The sequence below is a fragment of the Calypte anna genome, chromosome 4A (assembly GCF_003957555.1).
Source record: "Calypte anna isolate BGI_N300 chromosome 4A, bCalAnn1_v1.p, whole genome shotgun sequence".
Taxonomy (NCBI): Eukaryota; Metazoa; Chordata; class Aves; order Apodiformes; family Trochilidae; genus Calypte; species Calypte anna.
In genome coordinates, this window is record NC_044248.1 from 27,278,232 (window position 1) to 27,303,255 (window position 25,024).

The following is a 25,024-nucleotide window of genomic DNA, read 5'->3' on the forward strand; positions in this document are numbered from 1 at the left end:
ATAGCAGAGATAGAACTCAAAAAGCTGACACAGAGGTTTAGAAAGCCTACTCACCACCAGCAGTTTTGCAAAGGGATAATTTATCCTATCTTTTCAAAAGCAGCATCGATTAAACCGTAATGACCTCCTGTAGTGAGACTCAGCTACGAAGTCTGCAGTACTAGAAAAAAAAGAAAGATTAAAAAAGAGAAAATTCTCAGCAATGCTGTATCACAGCAGAACCTGCAGTCCAGGACAGCAACACCTGGCAGCACTGCAGAGAGCTTCAGCATCCTTTGCTGTTTAGCAATTCAGTTTCTCAAACAGTGCATGACACAAGATTCCTTCACCAGACAGTTTTTGCACAGTTTTGTGGGGGAAAAATAATTTTGTGTGAGTGACTCTTGTTTTGACAAGCAAAATGACCACAAAGGCAAGGAAACATGCCCTTGGTTTGGTAGCAATCAATACATTCACTTACACCACCAGGAGAACACAGCCAGCTGAAAGCAATTTTCTCAAGGTGAGAGGCCGAAGAAACAACAAAATTGCCAGCAACAGAAGCCTCTATTCCCGATGAAAGGATTCCCAAAGCTTTACAGAAAGTAATGAATATCAATTCTACTGCAATACTATTTATCTCCTAGGAGAAAATGCCCTCCAGCACTCAGGCTCTAAGCTCCAGAAGTTCACAGGAAAGAAAAGGAAAAGGAAAGTGAGAAAGCAAATTGAGGAAAGAGATTTCAACAGCTATACCTGTGTCACATACCTGATTTCTTTTTAGCACCCTGCTGCAGAAAGCTTTGCAAAAAATGAAGAGGATTTCCGTGCTGCTTCTGCTGAGCACCCTCCTGGGAACGCCAGCGGTACCTTCCCGGCGTCCCTTGTGTTACAAGAGGGCCCTCAAAGGCCACAGCTGTCACAACATCCCTGAAGGCATGGAGAACCTCCAACAAATCGACGAAGGTCTACAAGATCACTTTTGGGAAGGGAAGGGCTGTGAGGTGATCTGTTACTGCAACTTGAATGAACTGCTCTGCTGCCCAAAGTAAGATTATGCTCATTTCATACACACTTCTATATGGTCACCCACTCTATTTTACAATTTCCAGTGGAAGAATAAGCTATCATTTGAAAGAAATGCATCACTTCTGATGGTTTGAAATTGTATCAAGATTTAGCCAATCACCTGATGTGCTGCCACTTTTCAGTCTTTGTTTTTCAGGGGCTCGGCCAGAATTTGCTTAGTGTGTTTTGTAAACCTGCATGTCCTATTATGGGGGACTTCAGTATTTAAATCACCTCACTTTGAACACTTTTCTTTGATCAAAATTTGGTATGAGAACTACATCAAGTCCTCATTCACAGCACTTTGCAATGAAGGCATTTTCAGGACCATAAGCAAAACCATTTGATTTCTGGTTCACATAAAGAATGGTTTTGTGATTGTAAGGTGTATGCACATACATCAGTTGGCTCCATGATTCTGTAAAGAGAGTTGGTTTGAAAGTAGGAAAGCAAACAGGGGGCAACAGAGGTTCATAAATGCCTGTGAGGGAGGAAAAAGTTTTAGCTCATGAACACCAACAGTACTGCTGACAAAGCAGAATGAAGAAGTTCCCACTGAACATGCATTTTTTTGTTGTTGTTTTACAGCACATCTCAACAAATCTGACACTGAGTTAATAAACACTACCATCTCATCCTGGTTTGAATTAATAAAATGTCTTAGGAGGTATTATGTCATTTAGCTTTCCAGGAACATCTTTTCTGCAGAAAATTTAGATTACAAATATCAGCAACTCAAAATGCATCAATACTTCAGGGACACTGAAATGTGATGGCATTATATAGGCAGCACACATGACTTTTTATATGTTCCCATCATTACCTAAGTTTTTCATGTCCCCTAAAATCCAATAAAAGGCAACTTTTCATCCCTTCCATAGGAAACTAGATTTGAACCAAATGGGAATGATTTCTAAAATGAGAAATCTCACATTCAAACCAAGAGCAGGCGTTTTTTCACTTTCCCCAAAAAACAAACATAGTGTCCTCACCCTGAAGAACACTTTGGGTTTCCAGCTTCAACCTCTGAGCTTTGAGCAGCCTAAGAAAGCCTCTTACTTTGATATAAATACATAAGGAGGCATTCCTTAAACTATCTTCAAGTAGTGAGGACCTCTTTTGCAGGCCTTCTCTCAGGATAAATCACACTAAGCAGTATGTGTGCACATATGGCAGCTCTTTATTTTTCTAAAATTACGTATTGGGTAAGTTTACTTTCTCAAAGCTAAAATAGCAGGGTGAAGACCTGGCACTCTGGTCAGTCAATAAAAGTTTTGCCATCACTTCCAAACCAGGCCAGCACAGGTAGAAATACAGTATCTTCACACTGACCTACAGTTGCATTTGAATTGCTCACGGGACATCCTACAGACAGATTAATGCCACATAGACACCATCAAAAATTAACATTCAAACAACACTCTCACAACTGGAAAAGAAAGTAATGTTAAATTTCCGACAAAGCAATAATCTAATTATTTAAATATCTGGTAATATCTTTCAGGGATATTTTCTTTGGATCAAAGATATCTTTTGTGATTCCCTGCAACAGCAACTGATGGACATCGAGTTTGCCAGTGAAAACAATGGACTTCATTTACAATCATGTAATAATTGCTTTCCAGGGGAAAAAGAAAACCAATGACAAAAAAAGCTTTCTAAGAACAAGACAGTACCAGTGTCGAAAAAATCCATTTCCATACCTTTATGGAATCTCAAATATGTAAGAAATTATCTTTTCAAATTTGGTAGCTGCCTTAATTTCCATAATGGTGTAAAAGACTGTACAACCCTTTAATGCATCCAAATACACTCCCCTTCAGCACAAAAAAAAGCCTAAATTGTGTCACTCATACAACATTCTCAACTAGTTTTGATGAAGAAAACTACAAACTTAAGCCTTCTTCTGGTTATGAATGTGATTCTTGTAGTAACCTACTGCAAGCACAGCTTCCTGTTTCTTTACAGCCATCATACAAGATGTGTGTGTGTTATTTTAAGCTGAAGCTACTCAGTCCCTGGTATTTGTGCAAGCAGGATCCTATTTAACCATCTTAAAATACACGCCCATACAAAAGACACACTTTCACCATTCATATTTTAAAATTCTACTGGAAAAAAATAATTCAAAGCTCACATTAATAGTACTGTAGCACACTTAGGTCTTAATTATGTCTAACTGTTCGTTGCATAAACCATGCAATCTGTGAAACCCTAGATTGCTTAATCTTAACATTGAACATTTAAAACACTGGAACAGTTAAAATATTGTGCATTTATAGTCAGAAAAATGTCTAAAGAGGATGGAACTGATGACTCTTAAAGCAACATAAAAATCCCCACTTTCGTAGCACTTTTAACCAACCTCAAAATTAAAACTTTGTAGAAACTATTTTTAGGCTAGTCCTGTAAGGAAATAGCTAAGGAATAGCTAAGGGTATCTCAAAATACTAGCAGCCACCATCTTAATGCTTAGGAGTTATCATGATCTAGGCTGCAGATGCACAGTTGCCTCTCAACATCTGCCAATACCAATTGCAGTCAAGAGAAAAACATCCAGAAATTGATGTCCTTCTTTACGTTTAAAGAGATCCACCTGAACAAGCCATGCTTACAGGCCTTGGCTTCCTGTCTTGCATATAGAAACTCTTTAGCTATCAAATCAGTTAGATGAAAAGTCAGATGGAACGTGTGCAGTAGTGAAGTAACTATTTAGTCTTTTCCACTCAAAAAGTGCAGTTAAGCTGATATTCTTAAACCATTATCCCACAAAAACTACCACTAGTTAACCAGACTAACTTCACATGCAGCATGAAATATGATAACTTCTTGTCTTCCTGTTAATGAATGAGGGTTGGCTGGTGGGGGAGGGGGCTGATTATACATAGCTAATAATAAATGTTTCAAGTGAATCTGTGTGTGCTATTTTTGCCAAGTAATTCTTAGGCTACTGACTTAAACAAACACTTTGTATCGCCAGGGTTTTTTGTGTAATTATTCCTGAGTAATTTGGGCTTCCTACCAAACCAGCAATTAAGGGTGAAAAAACACTATAAATCTGGCAAGCCAGAATCAAAATATCCAAAGTCAGTGCTGTGCTAAAAAAAAGAACAACATAAAAATGGTATCTACTCTGATGCAAAATCCTCTATAAGCTTCTAGCAGTAATAAGGGCATGTAACTTCTGTTGTTTTTGCCATCTCGTTTCAACACAAATCACACTGCATATGCCTGGCATTCACAGCTTTCCATAGAAGCAGCAGCAAACAAATTTAAGGCAGATGCAAGTCTGGGTTGTAAAGTTAGTAGATGATTTTCAGTTACTTTCCTTCAACCACTCTTGGTTAAGGTAAATCCAGCTCTGAGGAACTTGGGGTTGATAGTAGAGCAGAAGCTTGACATGAGCCACCAATGTGGACCTGCAGCTCATAAAGCCAGACAGGTCCTGGGCTGCATCAACAGAAGAATAGACACAGCTGAGGGACGTGATTCTTCCCCTCTACTCTGCTCTTGTGCAACCCCACTTGGAGTACTGTCTCCAGTTCTGAGTCCCCATCACAAGAAGGACATAGAGCTCCCTGAGAGTGTCCAGAGGAGAGCAACCCCCCATGAAGACAGGCTGAGACAGCTGGGGTTGTTCAGTGGAGAAGCCTCTGAAGGGACTTCATAGGCTTTCCAATTCCTGAAGGGGGTCTACAAGAAAGTTGGGGTAGGACTTTTTGCATAGGTATGTAGCAAGAGGACAAAGAGTAATGGTTTAAAACATGAAGAGGGGAGAGATTTAGATTAGAAGTTAGGAGGAGATTCTTCACTGTGAGTGTGGTAAGGCACTGGAACAGGTTGCCCAGAGAAGCTGTGGGTGCCCCCTTGCTGCAAGTGCTGAAGGCCAGGCTGGATGGGGCTCTGAGCAACCTGGTCTAGGGGGAAGTGTCCCTGCCCAGGGCAGTGGGGTTGGAACTAAATGATCTTTAAGGTCCCTTCCAACCCAAACCATTCTATGATTTTATGATCTACAATCTATCAGTGAAAAAATTTGCCACTTTTCACATGCAGAAGGATGGGCTCAACTACTACTTCATGACTGACTTGCTATAAAAACTTGTTTTTATTTCTCTCCTAACTCTTTCCCTCCCAGAGCTGCTTGTACAGGTCCTGACAGGCCTAGGTGAGAATATTCACCCCAGCCACACACTCAGAAAAAGTCTTTCTTCTTCAGATGTCCCATCCACCACCAGGCTCCCTGGCTGCTTCTCCAACTAGTACTTTGAAGATGACAAGCTGCATTTTTGGAAAGGATATTCACCAAACAACTTGACAGTCACTCTAATGAAATGGACACTAACACATCTCTGAAGGAATCCAATCTTAGCTGCCACGAGCTAGGTATCACTGTCTTGAACTTAAGCCAACATTATAGAACTTTATTGTGGAACCAAGGCACTGCAAGTGAAAAAAATATCAGGGCACTGCAAGCTACTAGGAAGAGACAGTCTGAGGTTAGGGCTTATCATCATTCAGTTTTATGCAAGTATCACAGTGCAAAAGAGCAAAGTGGAGCATCTAAGTTGCAGTGACACCAGCAAAGAAGTAGTTTTCAAAAACTTCATGAGATTAACATTGAGCAGACTAGACAATAGAAATATTGCTTTCTTATTTTTCCCAAAATAAGAAAAAAACTTTCAACATCTTGTAAGGTTAAGAGTTGTAAAAAACACTAACTGAACAAGTTGAAACCGTGTTCTCCTCTGCGCTAAGACAAGGCCTCCTCTTCCTCTGTCTCCCTTCAGCCTATATACACAGCTTAAAGCAGAAAGAAATAATTCCATACACTACACATTTAGATTGGCACAAGAGTTAAACAGCAATACAAGAATCCATTCATAATATCATATTCAACATCAGGCTTTACTAAGATATTAAAATCAAAACATAAGTTTTGCTGCATATTTTTCTCATGTGTCACCATAAGTTTTGGATTGGCTTTGTTTCTTTGCATCTTGTTTTGAACAGGCCTGAGCTAATGCATTCAGTAAGAAAGAACAGTATGTGTATTAAGAGCTACAATATTGACTCAGCACAAACTCTGGCTTCCAATCTCCAGTTAAGTTCTTAGCCACAGTCTATATAGATGAATGGAAAAGCCAGCAGCTAAAGGATTTCTTACCAAGTGGAAGGATTTCTCAGCACAGTAAGCTGCAGCAGTCTTTTCATCTGTACTTAAAGCTTTGAAATTCAAGAGCTTTTCTTCATTTTAATATAAGAGCAGGAATGCCTTGGTGCACATATCCCAGCAAAGACAAGATGATTTAAAAAAAAAAAAAAAAAAAAAAGTATCAGAAAAGCCTCCATCAACTTGGGTTTCCAAAGGGGGAAAAATAAAATGCTATTCAGCCATTTTCTGCACAAGCTAATGGCTGGAACTGTTATTTAAAGCCTTTTACCTATTATTGCCAGATCTCCTACAGCTTTTGGTTTTTTCTCTCTAAAGACATTGCATCATGGGAAATTGGAAGTGCTTTCATAAATACATCTTTGGCACACTTTAATTGAAAAATATTTTAATATTATTACATAATCGGTCAAAGCTTAACTATTAGGTACAAGTAACTCACTAAATAAGTTAGACACACCCACTTGAGCAACAATATCAGTGATATTTATTTAAAATACTTTTGCTGAGGAAATTTGTTTCATATGAGATGTTTTTCAAACAAATCAGCAAGGTTATGAAAAATAAAACAGAGACAAGTCTCTGGGGAGAAAAAATTACAAAGAAAGCTTTTGTATATCAACAAAAACCCTCAGTCTTTTAATTGTGGCCTGAGTCTCAGTCCCAACCTTTGCCATCTAATGAACCCCACTATCCATTTTTAAGTCTGGTTTGTTCTTGTCATTCTTCACTGAGTAGATGAAATATGTTAAGGTGTCCTTTTCATTCACTGGAATAGTCCTAAAATGGCAGCCAATTATCTATAAAGGAAGAACATACAGAAATTAAATAAACACTTGCACAAGCAGAAAACAAATATTCACATTCAAATCAACTAGATTAAAGCTCAAAATCTTGATGAGGACTCAAAAAAAAAAAAAAAAGCTACCTCTACAAAAGTCTTTAATAACTATAAAAAAAGGTTTAAAGGAACAATTTTATTGAAAACTATGAACTAAATAGAACAGATTGTACCTTAGTTTTCTAAATAAAAAGTCAAGAAAAATTTCAGGGGGTCGGGGGGATGGACGTTCTCAAAACTATCATCATAGTAAAATTACATCTGGGTATTTAAAACTTGACTATAAAGCAAGTAATGACTATAGATTATCAACAGAGCTACAGTACAGAAATGAACACCTACTGCTCATTACTCAGTATGTGTGTCTGTATCAAGTCAGGTGTGCAAGCATGGAAGACAGTGCAAAAATATTTGTAAATTATAATTGAACATTTAACTCTTCAAAACAGAGCTATCCATGAAAAGTCACCAAGTTACTACCAGGTTGTCCACTACAACATGACAGCTTAAAACATGACAGAATCCTAAACAGTTCTTTAATCACTTTTGGCATTCCAGGAGCCCTTGTCATCAAAATGAAACCAGCTTTTTTTTTTTTTCTTTTGTTTTAAACATTGCACCTGCCTGAGTCTATTCTCTGGCTTTTTGTAGAATATTTTGATAGATTAAAATAAATCAGTGAGAAACATGTGACTGCTCATTTAACTACCATAGGATAGAAGCATAAGTGTTTAGCCTAGTCAGGAAGTTAGAAAACTTTCTAAATCTTAGCTCCCCAAAAATCACCGAAACAGTCTGACAGAGTCCACTGAAGTGGGCTTTAAGTACCAGCTAGAGGAGTGTCTGTTGTATACCAGGGAAGGTTACAAGGAATCACACACGCTGCCTCACAAATAACTACAAAAAGCAGCTTTGCCTATTTTCATAAACTAGTGAAAATATCTCATGAGAGGTACCTAAAGCAGGGCCTTAGAAATGCCAGTTCTGCAAAACAAAACCTGCTTGTGCATTTTTCAAGTCACAATTCTGCTAATTCAAGAGCTAGCTATACAACTCACACACAGAAAGACAGCTCGTTTTACATTCTTACTGGTAGTGGCAGCAGCACTATTTTACACCTGAGCCTTGAGATCCACCACACATCAAAGAACCTTGCCTTTAATCCAACACAAACATCTGCACTGAAGAACAACAGTTCACAAAACTGCAGTGCACAAAAGTGAAACACAAGGAGAGTTAAGAGGAGATCACTGGTTCTCCCATATATTTACATGAGCATGCTGTAGCTGCATCTTTGCAGTGCAGGGGTATTCTTATAAAATTACACTCGCATGCAGCAAAGACAATCCATGCAGCTGTACTAACACACTGCTTCAGTGCTTTTAGAAATATTGAGAAAAAAATGAATTTCATAAAGTTCCAATTTTCTGATGACAGATCTGAGTGGGTTTAATTAACATAATTGTCGATTGAAGACTCTTTTTCAGGTTTTAATACGAATGTAGGTGTTTCTGTGTATGTAACTACCATTTTAAACCAAAGTCTGAACCTTGATAAAACTTCACTGCCACTTCTCAGTTTCTAATTCTTTTCAGGAGGACACTTTGAGTGGAGGTGTGATTGATGCACTGAATGTAAGCCTGTGATTCCAAAATATTTAGGGGCATTCAGATCATCTCACTGTTATAACTCAGAACTTGATGTTTTTAAGCAGCACACGCTCCCTTTGGAAGTTAAGTCTTTCTGCCGGAAAGAACTTTTACTTTTGATTTACTTGGCGCAGGAGCTGCAGTCAATGAAGGAAGCTAGATCAGCAGTTACCTTTTGATCTCCTAAAATTCAGATCATATATGCTCTTCAGGCAAGGATCACATTGTATAGAAAATCATATGCCATAGCAAGTTGCATTTTCTATTATGGAACAAACACTTATACGTACTTCAACAAGCTGTGCTTTGTTAAGTCCTGGTCTGGTCTGTAGCTTGAAGTGTCTTTTGTACCTTCGAAGTGTATTTACTTGTAACTGATATAAATCAACCTAGAAGAAAAGGAGGGGAAGGGAAGAAACATTCTAAAGTAACTGAAAAGGATACAGTCATTAATAGTTTGCCTCTCAAAAACATTTTGGAATCTTACAGATATGTTAAGTGTAAACTATCTGCTCAGCAGATCTCAGTTTGACAAAAACCAAACTCCATCCCACAACTTGCAATAAAAAGGAAAACAGCCCAGCTCAAAGCTTTTTATTTTAATCGAGAACGACTCTGTCTTCCTTTAGCTGTGGACAATAATTGGAACTCATTCTATTTTAGTCAATTCTAAATTGTTCCCCAGTCCAAGCGGGGCAACAGAAAGCCCAGTAACAACTTTCATATAACTTCTACGAAAGTGTTGATTCAAAGGAGGCCCCTATATTGTGATTTCAGCCATTAAATCCTACACAAGTTGCAGGCAAGATAAAGCACATCGGCACCATGAGATACCACATACTAGAACTGGGAAAATGTCTAGAACAAAAATTTTCTTGGTTTGAAGAGAGAGAACAAAACAGCTGCTCTTGATCTCCAAACATGTATCCCTGCTACATGAGCACAATGCAGGCGTTATGTGCATGGCCATAGCTGTCCAAAATCACTTTTCAGCACGAGTTGACAGTTGAGAGAATTGCACAAGATCCTCTTAAGGATATAAATATACAACTTTAACCCACTACTCCTTCAGTTTTGTATCCCATGAACTCACAAGTCACTTCTCCCAGCAACAGCTTACCCTCCCACCCTCCTTGACAATGTAAGAGAGCTTAAGCAGATGACTGAGTGGGAAAGCAAGCTAAGGAAGGAAATTGAATGAGAAATTCTGATAGATCAGTTGCAATTACAGTAGTATGCTCCAAATTTACTGCATTAAAAATTGGTTAAGGCATTCACTTCCACTTTAAATTCATTCAGCAGTCTCAACCATAGAGTATTTAAACCATCTCAGAGCTAATGCATACTGGATAACCTGGGTAACCTTGATGCAATGCCACCTCGAGTGACAGAGGATGGGTATCCCTTAGCATTCATTTATCACAAATTCCAGTTCCCTAGAGCATCATGCAGAAGAGTAGCAGCAGCTTGCAACAAAGTCCCAGAGGCTACCAGCAGTGTAGATTCCTCTTCCCCTCCTGCAGGAATCACTGCTAACAGGTAATAATGGTCATGGCTGAGAAAGAAATTGGAGAGCCCTACAAGTTTTCAGAGGAAGGCTATTTCTTTTTATCTTAGTAAACTAGGTAGCACTTGAAAATAAAGGTAAAGAGCTGACAAGCATCTAAGGCATACAGTAATCTCAATGGATGAACATATTGCCATTGTCCAAATGGCCAGCTGAAACTCCTCAAAAATACTTCCTAGGCAGTTTTGTTTCCAGCAGTAGTACCATAACAAAAAGGCTTGCTTCCTTGTTCCAGATATCCATCAGTAGTGACATGTTTTATAGTTCTTGCATGAGAAAACAAAACAGGCTTGCAGGAGAGCTGCAATTACTACTGTGCCAGATAGCTACCTGAAGCCACATAGAACATTAATTTTAGACAGGACTTCCAAAGAAGTAATCCTACATATTGAACAAACACCACAGCCCAGCATCAAATTACTCCAAATCTCCTAAAATCCTCTTAGCCAGAGCCTTCAGGCAGAAGCCATGTGCTTTTAGGTAAGGACATTTGCACAAAGTGTCATCACTTATGCTGCTGGTATCTACAGATGCAGACCATAAGGATGACATTAAATGAACACTTGCAGAGCACTTTCTGAAGAATGCTTTAAAAAATCCCTCTTAGAAGGGACCAGGTAGGCATGACAGCCTCTGCATAAAATTAACACACCAAACAGCATGCGCCTGGCTGCAGCAGAAATAATCCAGAGCACATTTAGGAAAAAGAGCCTTAGGTGCAGTTTCTCCCTCTATACTACACAAAAGGTTTGAGAGTTGCAGTTTGCTTTTAGAATGGGTGATGTTTCACTGGTCTGCAGTTGAAAAGAACAGTCACTATCCTTTTCCACTCCTCTAGAACAGGTCCCCAGACGTCTCCTCCAACAAGGGGTAAGAACAAAGAGACATAATTAAACTTTCCTCATTAGACCAAGGCAACACAATAACTGCAAGAGCCATCTGCGACACATTTAGGATCAGAGTGATGGGGCAGTGGAACATTTATATCACAAGTCCCATGTGCAATTCCCTTCAAGTTGTCAACTCCTGCAGAAGTCAGAGTTTGCTGATAGGTAGCACAGCATGACTCTGTACAGGAAGCATTAAGAAGATGAAAATTGGAATTTTCTGAAAGAACTAGCAGACACTTAAAAAGATTGAGAATCTTGTTCACTTTACTCTGAACCATTAATACAGAAAAATCACCTCAAAATTCAGTTAAGTTTTGTGTGTTAGGAACTGAGTGAATCAAGAATCTTCCTTTCCCACATGGCCTCAAGTAAGAAGAACTGCAAGAGTTGGAAAGTGGTATCCATGCAGACTTGGCAGTCATTAAGAACAAGCTTAATGCAACAATTAAGAAACCCCAACTATTTAGCTACCTCTGGAGTGTCGATGTCTTGCACTGGTGAGTCACCATCATCATCGCTGCCTTTCCTCTTTCTTCTATTTCTCACACTCTGAATTAAGTTTTTGTGGAAGTCACAAATATACAGATGTCTTGCCTAAAAGAGTAATACGGTGTCTTTCAATCAAATCCACATAAATATCTCCCGGACTTATAATATAAATGCACGTACAGAGACAACCCATCAGCAACTACAGTAACATTAATCGTGTTGGGGAAGCTTTTCTCCTAGATCCTTCTAAATAAAGAACGTGCTGCGCTACAGAACAGTGCTACCGGCTTGGCCCAGGGGACAGAGAGTGCTGCCATCGACTGATTCCATACTAACAGGCTGCAGAGAGACAGAAGCACGGCGCTCCCTCCGGCCACCTATCGCAAACCGGGAATCAAGAAGCAAACAAAAAAAAAAGCTTTCAGTTGTTCTTTGAAAGGCAAAAAAACCCCAGGCTCTCGTTTCACGCCGGCTCTCATTCCCCATCTGTATCCTCCGCTCCCTGTTTTTTACTTTCGCTACTTAGTCGAGGTCAAGCAATGCACTTTTTCTTTCTTTTTTAAGTTTCCCTTTGTACAGACATGCACGCTTTGGGAGAACTCCTCACGTACAATTTCAAAGCTGCGCGGTTTCATCGCAAGGAAAGCACGGAGCTCCGTTTAGGGGACCACGCCTGCAGGGCGAGGACTCCCGGGGTAGGAGGCTGCAGGGGTCCCTCTGAGCCCACGGAATTCTGATCGAGGGCGGAGCAGTCCCGCCGGCTGCCGCTCATTTTCATCTGCATTGCCCCAACGCCGCGAAACCCTCTGCGGTACCGCGCAGGACAGGCAGCTCTCCGAGACGCCCGGGCAATTCGTTCCGCGCCCTCCGTCGGAGCCTGGGAGGGGTGTCTGCTCCCCCTGCCCGGCGGAACAGTGCCAAGCCGAGCCTGATGGCTGCCGAGCGGAAGATACAGTGGCAAAGGGAGACGTGCAACATTGGAACACGAGGCGGAGCAGCCGAGCGCTGCCCTCGCCAGGAACAGACACAAACTACCGCTGCGGGAGCCATGCAGGCTCCACTCCGGGGAGGAGGAGCAGCGCTTCCCGACCACATTTCTTCCCCCTCCAGCTACAGAGGGGGGACAAGCAGCCAGGGCCTGCGGCTCTTGGGGGGATGGGAAGGGACCCCTGGAACGGGCAGGAGGGGCGGACGCTCCCCTCTCCCGCCCGTTCCGCAGAGGGCGAGCACTTTCAGGCCGTGCTGTTGCAGCGCCAACTAAACTCCACCGTGCTACGGAAAAAGTGGGAGGAAGGGGAAACAACACCTCCTCGCCGCCAAAAAAAGAAAAAATTCCTAAACTTTATTAAAAGCCCCCAAACCAACCAAGCCATTGGAGCAACGAGCCGGTGCGCAGCGGGGCTGGCGCCAGACACAGACACAGACTCAGTGCCTGGGCACGCACCGCCGGGACCCATCGGCAGCTTTTGTCTGCTTGCCCCGACAGCGGCGGGAGGGGCGGCGGTGGCCCCATGTTTGTGTCCGCCTCTCCTGGGACTTACGCTCTTGTCCAGCTCGATCTTCACCTTCTTCTGCGAGATGCTCTTCTGGATCCGCTTGCTGAAGCTGGCGTTGCCGGCGGCGCGGCCGCACCGCTCCCCCTCCTCCCTCAGGCAGCACAGCTGCCCGGCTCCGGGGCCGCCTGCACCCCCGGTGCCAACCGCGCCCGCGGCGGCGGCCGGAGCCAGCCCCGGCAGCGCTGGCGGCGGCGGCACCTCCACGACGGAACCCGCATTGCTCACCACCGCGGCGGTGGCGGCGGCGGCCGCGGGGTCTGCCCCGCGCTGGGTCACCTCCTCGGGGACGAAGCCGTTCATGCCCGGTGCCACCTCCGCAGCAAGCGGGACGCCCGGGGGAGGGCGGCGGGATCCCGCCCCGCACCAAACTTCCCCGGCGAGACGCCGCGGCCCGGCGGGGCGCTGTGCTGCTCCGCTCCCTGCCCGCCTCCCTTCAGCGGCGGCACGGGGACGCGAGCCTGTCCTCAAGGGCGGGCAGCCCGCAACACCGCAGGAAGGAGCCTCCCCGCCGGCTGCCGCTACCCGCGACTCTCGGCTACCGGAGCGGGGGCGGCAGCGCCCCGCTGGTCGCCCCACTTCCTCCTTCCCCCCCTGTCATGTGGAGACTCTTCAGCTGTTTCCTATGTAACAACAGCAACCTGCCCGCCGCCCCGCCCCGCCGCGCATGCCGGGGCCCCCACCCTGGGGCGCCATGGGAAATGCAGTTCTTTCGCCCCTGCCCCTCGGCGGTGGGGGCGGCGTTAGAACTACAGCTCCCGAGGTGCCGTGCGGCGGCGGGAGCGCGGGCAGGGGGGAGCTCGGCGTGCCGCTCTGCGGCGCTCAGGCCGGCGCTGCTGTCCGGCGGTGGCGGCGGGGGAGCCGCTGCTCACGTCCGCTGCAGGACCCGCGCTGCGCTCCCGTTTCCCCGCCGCCAGGAGGCCGGGGGCGCCGGGCCAGGCCTGCGGCAGCAGCTCAGCCCACTTTTAAAAGGCCCCGTCCCTCTCCACTATCGCTCCGCCCCGGCGGCGCGGCCGTTGGGATTTGAAAGGCGGCCGGGCGGCGGCGGCTGAGCCCGGGCCTGTGGGGGCGGAGGCGGGAAGGCACGGATGGCGGGGAGAAGTAGGGGGAGGCTGGGCAGCTCTGGAGGGAGCGCGGGACGGGCAGCGTCTGCCCCGGGCCAGCGATTGCTCCTACCGCTCGCTCGGCCGAGCGCGTAACTGCTTCAGCGCAAACAAGTCCCGCTCCCACCTTTCCTCTGTCCCGTCCCGGCTGCACCTCTCGCCTCGGCACTGACACCTCCGCCTCTCTCCCTTCACTTTTGTAGCGGTAATGTCTCTGCCTGCGGCATCCGGTTCAGAATTTTCTATGACTTGTTTGCTTTTTTCAAATCTGCCTTGCATCTGGGTCTTGTGCCTCCCCGCCTCTCTGCCTTCATTCCTGTCAGCCATGGCCGGAGAACGGGTCGCGCCGGTCGGTGAAAGCACGGGAGGAGGTCCCGGTACCCGCCCCCACCGGCAGGAGGGAGCTCGCTCGCTGCCAGCTCCAGCGCTGCCTCCTCTGGGGTCTCTGGACCGAGATCCACCGAAAGTCGGTCCTTTGTTAAAGCTGCTTTTAAAACACGTTGTCGTCAGGGGGCTGTGTCGCGTTCTTTCAGTGAAGGTCTTTGAAGGCAAAGACGACTCGCAGTGCGAGTTTCCAGTTTAGTAATTTAAAAGGACTTTTTATTAATAAAGGTGACTTTAACAACAAAAAAGACTGAGAATGATGTGCTGGACAAGCCCGTGCTGTGCACACAACAAACTAAAATAGATACTGTGCAAATACTTGATAAAAGTAAGCAATTTTAGTTCTGAGACTTAGAAATTACGTATGAGATTCATTTGCATTAAACCACTTAACAATTCACTTGCAGACAGCAGAGCGGCACAAGCAGCAAGCTCTGACCTAGTATTTTTCTTCAAGCACATGCAAAGCACACGTACTGAAGGGTGAGGGTTTGCTTTCCTTTTGAACTGCCGTGAAGAGTCCTTTAAATCTCAGGAACTGCACCCGAGCCGACAGTGCTCAAAGCGTTAATGATTTAATCACAGAAATATTTGACCATATCGCTTGCCATGTGTTTCCAGCTTGCAGAAAGAGGAGAGGAGTAACGGGGAGGCCAGTGAATGATTAGAGGAGACACAGATCCTGCGTAAGCCAAAATTCTGCCTGAGCCGGGAACGCGATTATAGCGCAGCTCGGTTTGGGCTGCAGATGGTTCCTTAATCTGATTGCATAACCTGGCATTAGAGAAGAAAGCTCGGTCCCACTTCACGCTCCCCACAGCCGCGACTGGATGAAGGGTACAGTAACTCAAGCTGATCTGAGCATAAAGGCAGCGAGCAGTTACCGAGCAGGCAGGTTTCAGTGATTACGGAGGGGAACTGGGTAAGAGTTGGAAAAAGCACCCAACTCTTGTTTTGTTACTAGCCAAGTTGAAAGCTGTGAGAAGTGCCTGAGTTTAATTCCACTTTCTGCTGCTGTATAATCTCAGATGTTTAACTCACTTTCTGAGCTTCTTGTGATTTCACACTTTAAAGAAAAATGTAATAATGTTAAAATAAAACCCCAATAACAGTGACAGCAGGCCTCAAAGAAGAACATAGGAAGCACAAACTGGGAAAAGGGGGACAAGGGTGAGTTCCAGGAATTCTTCTGGGTCATGAGTAGCAATTTCTAGTCCCTTAGGCTATGTCTTTTTGAGGTCCCTTTTATTTCTTCAGATGGATTTGGCCTTATTGTGAGCATAAAATACACCAGGCTAGGTTTGGCTGCTGTGATCTGGTGTCGTGGAAAGATCACTTGTGCATTTTAAATATACTTCTGATCTTCTGTGGCCTCTTCTGATCCTCTAGTTTGTTAGCTGTTAAGGGCCCAATTATGTTACCCAGACATGCTTGCCAATATGTTCATTTTTAAGCAGGATTTTAGGTAGTGTCATAGTTTCGTGATTAGATCATGATAATTCAGTAGTGGGGTTCAGAAAGAAGGTCCTGCTTCTGCTGTATGCTGCTCATTTTCACACCTGTGCCTGTAAAAGCATTTCTGTGGCTGCACAGCAAACTGGATTGGGTTACAACTAGACAAGCAACAAGAAAATCAGTTAAGTTTAACCCAGATCTGCTTTACCATTCAGTTGTGTTATGTCCCAGAATACACAAAGGTCCAGTAGAAGGGCAGGGGAATGACCATCTCATTTGGTATGAAAGCCTGCTTACAGTAACAAAGAAATCATGTCACTTTTAATCTTGCATCATACATCATACGTGTTGTCAAAAAATACAAAGAGCTGCAGCTAGATGGGATTATCAGGCAGTACGAAGCTTACTACAGGGTTGGTTTGGAAACTTTCACAAAAGAGTATGTTACTTAAATTATGATTTTAGAACATAAGCTCTTGCAGTAGCTCGTAGAAGAATTCAGATCTAGCTAAAACATACATAGTGATTTTAAATAAACATAAAAACATGCAATATTGCAACAATACACTGATTAGAGTAAAACTTAAAAAATGAAATCAGTCCAAAGGAAACAGCAGCTCCAAACCAGCAATTCTGTACATGAGACTTCACTAGCACTTACAGGCCATGCACACAAGCAAAGCTGAATCGTATGGAAGGCAGCAGTAACCTACACCCCTCAAGGATGCCATAAACACAGCAGGGTATCAAAGTGGCATGCAGATTAGTAAGTGATATGTAGAAGGAGTAAGAGCTACAGCATCCTGAAAAGCGTGCCTGAATTCCCTGCTCCTAGGCTCCAAAGTCAGTGGGACTCAGTGGCCCCTCCTGGCACTGAAGTCGGCCAGGCACAGGTGGGAGATGAGCAGCTTGTGCCTCTCTGAGATACCATATGTCCCATCTCTTGTTAGCTTTTGACTGATGTGTTTTGTAATTTGAGAGAGATGAACAGTAATTGGACGCATCACTTTGGATATACTTGAATATAAATGCAACAGCTGCAAATGTACAACTAGTAATTAATCTTAGAAAGGAAATGTGGCTTGTAACTGTGAATACATCTCCACATGATAAGGTTCAACTAGGGATGACCCTCCAACAGGTACCATTCATCTGAAGTCTAAGTGTACTCTAGTGTGCTGGTGTGCAGCACTTGAAATCATTCTGCTAGCAAATGGGATAATAAGGAAAACTATTGGTATATATTTTTAACAGGAAATATACTTTTTCTTTGTTTTGGCTTCTAACTAGCTCAATGAAAAATCAAATCTTTTAAAGCACTTTTAAAATTCTGCACATTCCACCACAGACCCTGCTGTTTTTTTGATAAAAGAGCAACTGGCTGTGATAAAGAACAGTGACCAAAACACTCCTTTCCTATCGGAAACAAGTCTCATTCTTTTCATTGCACTTTCTTTCCTCTGATCTTTTAAGCTCTGATCTTCCTTTGCCACTCTAGCACCAACTAATCTAGCTACTGTCTGTTGCTCTGCATCCAATTTATTGTCCAAATGTGTTAAAGCATGGAGCCCAAAGCACAGAAATACTGGGAGTTACCTACAAATTAATTTTTTTAACTTCTTTATATGTTTTACACTACCATAGTTAAAATGTAACCAGATAGTTAATTGTATGACAAAACTTAGCCTCTGTTAGCACATGTAGAGATTATTGCATATGATTCAAGTATTATAGTAAGAAAAAAACCCCATACCTTTAACTAAAGTAGTGATATTGGTGCAAAACTGGTATTTCCAGGTCTTTGAGTAATCCAGCTGGAGCCAGTGTTATTTTTTCAAGCATTCTGCCTGATGCAATGGACACCAAGGGTGTATGAAAGACTATGTAACACGGTTTTATTAAAAGATTTAAAGTGGTAAACAGGGTCCAAAAATAAACACCATGTTTTAAGAATAATCTAGATGTTATGGGATTAAAACTGATAAGCCAGTGTACTGTAAAAGCTTTAAAGATTTGTAATACATGCCCCTTAACTGTTTGTGCCAATTCACTGTTGCAATAAACCACTAGTTACAGGAGGTATCAAAGGACCTTCTGTTGAACAGCTTTTGTTCTGATATGCAGAAATAGAGAAACGTTTCTGCAGAAACTTTAGAAGGCCTTTGTTGAATGTTCGTGACAAATGGTTTGCCGGGGGACTTAAACAGTGAAGTGTGACACCTACTTCTGGTTCACAAACAGTAAACGCAGCGTAAGGCAGAGCTCAAACAGAGCAACTGCAGAGAAGCAAAGAGAGAAGCCAACCCCCAGCTTTGCACCGAGGTACTCACTAGGTCCCAACTCCCCTCCTCCTTACAAGCCCCTGTTCAGCCAAGTTAGAAGTGCACATCCCTTTGCCTGCTTCAGTCACCCATCATTTTTCTACCCAAGCTGCTCAGATTAATGCTTTGTTTCACATTATATTATATCCCACAGTCAGAAAGAGACCCAACAGAAACATCATCTACTGATTTTCTGGAATGCAATGCAGTGATCTGGAACACATAACGAAAAAGTATCACCCTCAGAGGTTTTGTTTAGTCACACAATACAAATTTAGCTATGAATAACAGGCAGAGATTTGTAGTATATTGCTTAAGAGTTACTTTTTAATCCATTGGAAAGAAATAAAAAGCTTGCTCAGCTCTTGTTGTTAGTAAGAGAAACAGTCGTAGCTTTTCTAAAAATTTTGCTGCTGTCAAATGCACTCCTGATGCCACAAAAATAGCACTGTATACTCTTTATTACAGTCTTATTGGTGAGCCACTATTGTCTGCATATAGATAGGCAGCTTTGACACTGTCTTTAATCACTCACTTTTTGCTTTGAATAACATTTATTATATTATCTTCACAGTTCTGTCCTGGGATCCTAGAAACCACAGGGCTTTTTAACACCACCACGGCCTCTTCTTACCTTGGTTAATTTTACAGAAAGGAAAATGGGAAACTTCTGTATTCCTGAAGCCTCTTCCAGCACCCTTGTCTTTGCAGTACAGTTAACTCTAAGAATTTCTAGGTCTGACTTAGCTCTTGCTGAAGTTATCAGCAGGTTTTAAGTGCTTCCTGGGAGCAGGTGAACAGTTCTTCCACCTGAATCTCTAATGCATTGTTTAGAAGGTCTTTAGTGGGTATTTGGATTGTCAGTAAAACCAAAACAGAGATTGATAAAAATTGTGGGTTTGGGGCTTAATTTTTCTCCTGATTTCCTGCAGAGCTCTTTCTGGTTAAAAACCATAGGCTTTTATTCCAACATACTCAAATACAGTGATAGTTTTGAACCGCAGTGTTTTTTTGTTGATGTTACTTGACAAAAACCCCTTAACTAAGAAATATTACAAGCAAAGTATCAGACAAAATGTTTTGCAATTTGGTTCACAAAAAATAGCCACTAGACAGAATGTACCAGGTGCTATCATTCATTCAATATACAGCAGCTAATCAAAACCACTGCTTCTTCAGTATATATTGACATTCATTTTTAATGCTCCCCAAGCCTCAGCTCTCTTATTTGAAACATTATGTTGAAGTCTCAGCTTTCATACTGATCAAGGTTTTTTGGTTTTTGTTTTTTTTTTTTTTTTAGATTTTACAGTCACAAAGGTAAGTTGGAAGTCTGGTCAAGCACAGAACACAAAAAGAGACCACCACCCTCCAGTTTCAACATTGTTTTTTCAACAGATATCGTTTTAGAGGGTTTTTTTATACAAGTATTTGGTTGTTAATATTTCTAAACATTATAAAAAAACACTGATGAGACCTGATTCTGCTATTACAGCTATCCACAGCCACTAATATACTCTTACCTCTCCAGAAGTGACTGCTGAAGCAAGATTTTATATGATTTTACACTATCGTGTAAATTATTTCAGAATTAGGAAAATAACAATATTGATCTTTTACCTCTTTAAAAATTTTAACTTCTTTGATTTTTTGTGTTTCTAGTTAAAATGCCATTAAAGCTTGTTCCAAAAATGAATTACATCTTTACAAACTAAATTTGTAACTACTAGAACAGCAGAATGGTGGTTTATGCTTTTAATATTTGTACATATTTCAATAATTTAGCATCACAAAAATGCTAATTAGTAATATAAAATATAGTTACATAAAAACTGCACAATGTGATCAAGCCTACCATTTGAGTGTATTCACCAAGATAGTTTCTCTCCTGAAGATTTACGTTGAGAGAGAGTTTAGAGGTTTTAAGGATATATATATTTTTTTTTTGTATTTTAAAAACTAGAAAAGACATCTTGGGCTGCACTTCAGTTTCTCCTTAGCTTTGAGTAAGCCGTCTTTTCTTTGATACAAAACAGCTCTACCTGAGATATCCTTGTTTGTTTCTTCAAATGCACTACTGTGCCACTCCCCATTTCTTTTTCCTTTGCAGTAGGTGTTTATCCCTGCCAGTGCTCAGGGAAAGGTTCTAGTTAACTTCACACATGGTCACACTAAATGATGAGGATTAATTATAGGTCCAAGGATTCATTATCGAAGTTTCTTAGGATCTTTTTTTTTTTTTTTGCAAGAGTTGGGGCTGTGGAGTAGCAGCATTAGCTTTTGACCAGTCTAGCAGACAGACACATTTTCTAAGTAGCACAAGATCACTGAAACAACTTTCCTTGTTACTGTATAACAGTTGGCAGTATAGAGTAGGATATACAGAGGGATCTTCTAGAGAAACTACACTTTTATATCATCAATGGATGGAAAAATCCCACAGGATTCATGACTGAAAATATGACTGATGAATCAACAGTTTCACAATTTCCTGGGCATTTTCTTTCTAGTTTCAGATTATCTGTGTATCCTATAATCATTTCTACAGCACCCATGTCAGTATTATTGGCTAAAAATAAATTCATTATTCTACTATGACAACATCTACATTAGCAACTGCACAGGATGTACTTACTCCATTTAAAACTGGAGACCCATTTAAGTTCCCATTAAATGAGACACATTGAAATTCATTTAAGTTTTTCTACTACCTGGACCCAGGGCCACTGTGTTGACAAGCATCACAGCACTTACAAGGAACCAGGCTGTCACCAGCCAAAACTACCTCCTCCTCTGACTTTTGAGGCAGGAGAGCACAATTCCTCCTCCCTTTCATGGCTCATGGCACCCAGCCTTGTCAACTCATCCTATTCTTTCCTAATTAGAGCTGCAATTACATAGGAAAGAGCTTCTACTGACAGGTTCAGCTCAGTTTTAGATTTCTGGTCCTCAAGACTGTGGTAGACCACAGTCCCTCGGAATGGACAAGCTACAAACAGAATGTTCTGGTCTGTTCTGTAGAAGATGCAACATTTTTTAGTGGGTTGACACTTACTTGATTGTGGCAGCAGTGAGCACCTCACATGGGTGCCTGGACTATTTGGGAGATGGAAAGTGATCACAGTCTCCTGGGGTCTGCTCACTGGTGTCACACCTCCACAGCCAGACAGACACAGGTCTTACTGCTTAGAAGGAGAAAAAAAAAGAATCCTGGAACTATGTTCTCCAATTCTCAAATGACTCAACTATTTTAGTAGTAATTTCTTAAGTCATGTATACATTTCAGGTAAAGTACCAATTTGAGAGTTTGGGGGGTGGTGACAGAAGGATAGAAACTTTTTTTATCCATTTCAATTGATCTCATAGCGTAAATTAAAGCTCTACATATTTTAAAGCCTCTATAAAACTCCTGTGAAAATATCTGATGTATGAAATATGTTAAATTACAGTTTTCTTCTCATATCTGTAAAAAGGGATTAACAACAGAAAATATAAAGAAGTTCTATTAAGTGCTTCAGGGAAAAAAATATCACGAGTATTGTTTTGAATGTAAATATGAAATAAATGAAAGTGTGGTCTAGGAACAGAAGAATAAAAGAGGAAAAGCACATTAACCCAATGCAAGTGGAAAAAAGTTCTTGACAAATTAAGATTTTAAAAGTACAGTTAACAATTATTGTGTCCAAGAACAGCTGGTGTTCCTAATATTATCTGAGAGATTTGTTGTATTTATTTCCTATCATATGACTGCTGCAGCTCAGTCTCTGCTCCGCAGCTGTCCTGGGTAGTGTCTAATGTAGGCTGCCTTTGTTTTAGGTATTTGGTACACAGCACAAAGTCAAAACAAGTTCCTGAGCTTTCTGACATTGTTTTCTGATGAGCTGCTTAACTGGTTATGCAGGCTTTACAATAGCACATATAATAAAACTGTAATGTTTAAAGGGTAAATATATTTCATTTTTATAAAATACATATTATTTTCATGTTATACAATAACAGAAAAAAATGGGATAAGTTATAATATCTTCAAATGCCATTATTTAATTTACTAAAGTTTTGTGAACTTCTGGGCAGTTGCAGTGTTTTTACCAAAGTATAAAGGAAGTACCTGCTTATAACCGGAACACTACAGTAAAATATGTTTTGTTTTGGATTTAGGTAAGCAGTAACCTAGGTAGTTATGTTTTTTGCTTTTCATCATAAAGCTCTTACCATGTATCTTATATGAGATACTCAGGTGAAATAGGTCAAAAAACATAGTTGCTGTCTGTAGACTTGGTAACTCACATTAAAAGAGTTTTTTTCTTTTTAGAGCAGTGACCCATTTAAATGCTTTGTGTGTCTTGGATTTTAATCTTTTTCTATAGCAAAAAATTATTATTCAAGCCAAATTTCCTTTGTCTTTCATCATCTTACATTACTATTAGTGAAGTTAGGTGACATTAAATTTAGAGCAGCTCTAACTCACTTCATTATTCTTCTGGTAAACACCAGCTTCTCAGGTCCGTAAGACAGACCCTTTCAGCAGTAATCAATCAAGAATGATCACTTTCCAAAGCAGAATTTTATTGCCATTAAGGCTATATAAAGGTATATTTCATACAGGAATTTGGATAACAGCAATCTCTGGGGAGAGACAGAAGAGCTTCTTGATTGAGCTGACTGAATTAAACCTGAGTGTCACCATCTAATGCACTTACACCAGAATGAAAGTTTGGTCAGTCTTAAGGTCATGCAACTGCAGTTTGCAATTTCCACATTTGAATGGTATCTGTTGCAATGGATCTGCTGGTGGACACATTAATTCAAACAAAAGGTCTTTGTGACTTTCTTCCACACTGACACCAGTATTTAGAAAAGCTGCAGAAGCTGCCCACAGAAGCCAAGAGTACAGCGTGATGTAAAGTATTAGCAGTGCAATCACACATTTTTGTTGGCCATAACATTTCCTTAAACCCATTTCTTAGCTCTGCAACCCACCTGGTCTTGTCCTTCCACCCAGCATTTCTAGTCACTACATTGCTTATCTCTCCTCACGCATCTTACTAAGGATTAAATGAAATTAAAAATAGCACCCAAAATTGTTATTGTGGAGCAGATTTGAAACTCAAAAGGCCTTGAAGCCAGGGAGCTATAAAACTAAACAGTCATTTCATGAGCTGAATTATTCAAGCAGAAGTAAGCTTCAAGTCTTGGAGTTTATGCTTCTTCCCCACAACTGTCACCCACATGTGGTTAATAAATTAACCACACGGACCGACCAAAGTCACTGCTGCTTTAGAAGAGTAACAATGACTGAATCTCTCGAGACAGAATTTGTGGTTTTGTCTAAAAAGGAACAGTGTAGTGTAATGAAAAAACAGTGACAGCTTATTGTGGAACCGGGCACACAGAGAAGCACTTTTCCAGGCATGAGAGTGCTGGGAGGAAAGCACAGCTTTAGGACTGACAAATTTCTAACATCACTGTTCTTGTGTGGAGCTTTCAGCATCAGCAATGCCATGGAAAGCTTCCAGTATCATGTTCAAGCATGGAAAATTTTCAATACTGCCTTGCTTGTTGGAGGACAGACATGTTAAAGAGTACAACTGTTTGGTTTCTTATGCTGCCCTATGTTACATGACATTGCATATCATAACCCTCTATGCATGTATTTAATTGTACAAAAGCTTTCTCTGAAAGAGTACAGAATCTAGTAAAACAGTATCTTTAAAAGAACCTGATTTCTTTAAAATATTTGATTCAATAATTTTAAAGGCAGGTCTCATTTTTTTCCCATAGCAGTATTTACATTTTCTTACCCTACCTGCTTTTCCACAATCATTTGCTTCATATTCCAAGAACAGATATGAAAACAGATGCGACACAGGAAGCCTCACTGCAATTATATTCCTGAATTTCAAAAGACTGTTTCAAAGTAATTTTTCCATGAATTTGGCACAATAATGTTAAAAGGAAGAGTAAAAATATGCTAATAGTAAGTTCACATAAAACTTCCCCCACCACTTTTTTTTTTTTTTCAAGAACTGACCAAGAATGGATTTCAAAGGGTAAAATGAGAAAAAATCTCTTCGCCTTTCAACTGCTAAAAATCCTTTCTGGTTCCTGCAGTCATCCTGATAACTTTTCAGTGACAACCTCCTAGCAGTTATGATTTGCTATTTTAACAGTACTGACACACAACTCTTTTCCTGAAAACTAGCGGACCACTTCATTGTTCTTTCAAGTGTATCAGTGAGGATTCAGAGGTAAAACTGATTTTGATGGTGTTAACCTACATTTTTACATGGCTGCAAAAACCACAGAAGGTACCTAGGAATTTGTTTCAACTAAGTGATGTGGAAAACTCTAGGTAAGTCTGATGGACAAAGCATGGTTTCACACCAAAGATACTAAAGGCTGTACTAGGATTCTTTCAGTACACACTAGTATTGTATCTGTTACAAACCCACCGTCATAACTAGAAAATACTTTGCAAGAAACTGTCATATACAGGTGGTTTACCACAAAGTGAATGAGTAACCTATCGGACATCTTAAGGTGCCAAACAAAATA

The 25,024-nt window shown here is 41.5% G+C and overlaps 2 protein-coding genes across 2 annotated transcripts; one reads left to right on the forward strand and one right to left on the reverse strand.

Annotated features, from left to right (window-relative positions):
- Window positions 1-791: 791 nt before the first annotated feature.
- Window positions 792-2,632, forward strand: SCRG1 (stimulator of chondrogenesis 1). Its single transcript, XM_030450206.1, has 2 exons — window positions 792-1,027; window positions 2,552-2,632. Exons 1-2 carry the CDS (start codon window positions 792-794, stop codon window positions 2,604-2,606), a joined length of 291 nt encoding a protein of 96 aa, XP_030306066.1. The 3' UTR covers window positions 2,607-2,632.
- Window positions 2,633-6,681: 4,049 nt separating this feature from the next.
- On the reverse strand, window positions 6,682-13,814 carry SAP30 (Sin3A associated protein 30). Its single transcript, XM_030449845.1, has 4 exons — window positions 13,195-13,814; window positions 11,636-11,758; window positions 8,998-9,096; window positions 6,682-7,017 (listed from the first exon to the last, which is right to left on the reverse strand). The coding sequence occupies exons 1-4, from the start codon at window positions 13,507-13,509 to the stop codon at window positions 6,895-6,897; spliced, it is 660 nt and encodes a 219-aa protein (XP_030305705.1). The 5' UTR covers window positions 13,510-13,814; the 3' UTR covers window positions 6,682-6,894.
- Window positions 13,815-25,024: the final 11,210 nt, after the last annotated feature.

Bases quoted from the DNA above. Each gene is read 5' to 3' on its own strand.
- SCRG1 (XM_030450206.1), top strand. From the start codon at position 792: ATGAAGAGGATTTCCGTGCTGCTTCTGCTGAGCACCCTCCTGGGAACG. The intron at 1,028-2,551 runs GTAAGATTATGC...AATATCTTTCAG, and splicing joins GAACTGCTCTGCTGCCCAAA to GGATATTTTCTTTGGATCAA.
- SAP30 (XM_030449845.1), bottom strand. From the start codon at position 13,509: ATGAACGGCTTCGTCCCCGAGGAGGTGACCCAGCGCGGGGCAGACCCC. The intron at 11,759-13,194 runs GTAAGTCCCAGG...TTACTCTTTTAG, and splicing joins AGATCGAGCTGGACAAGAGC to GCAAGACATCTGTATATTTG. The intron at 9,097-11,635 runs GTAGCTAAATAG...CTTTTCTTCTAG, and splicing joins AAGACATCGACACTCCAGAG to GTTGATTTATATCAGTTACA.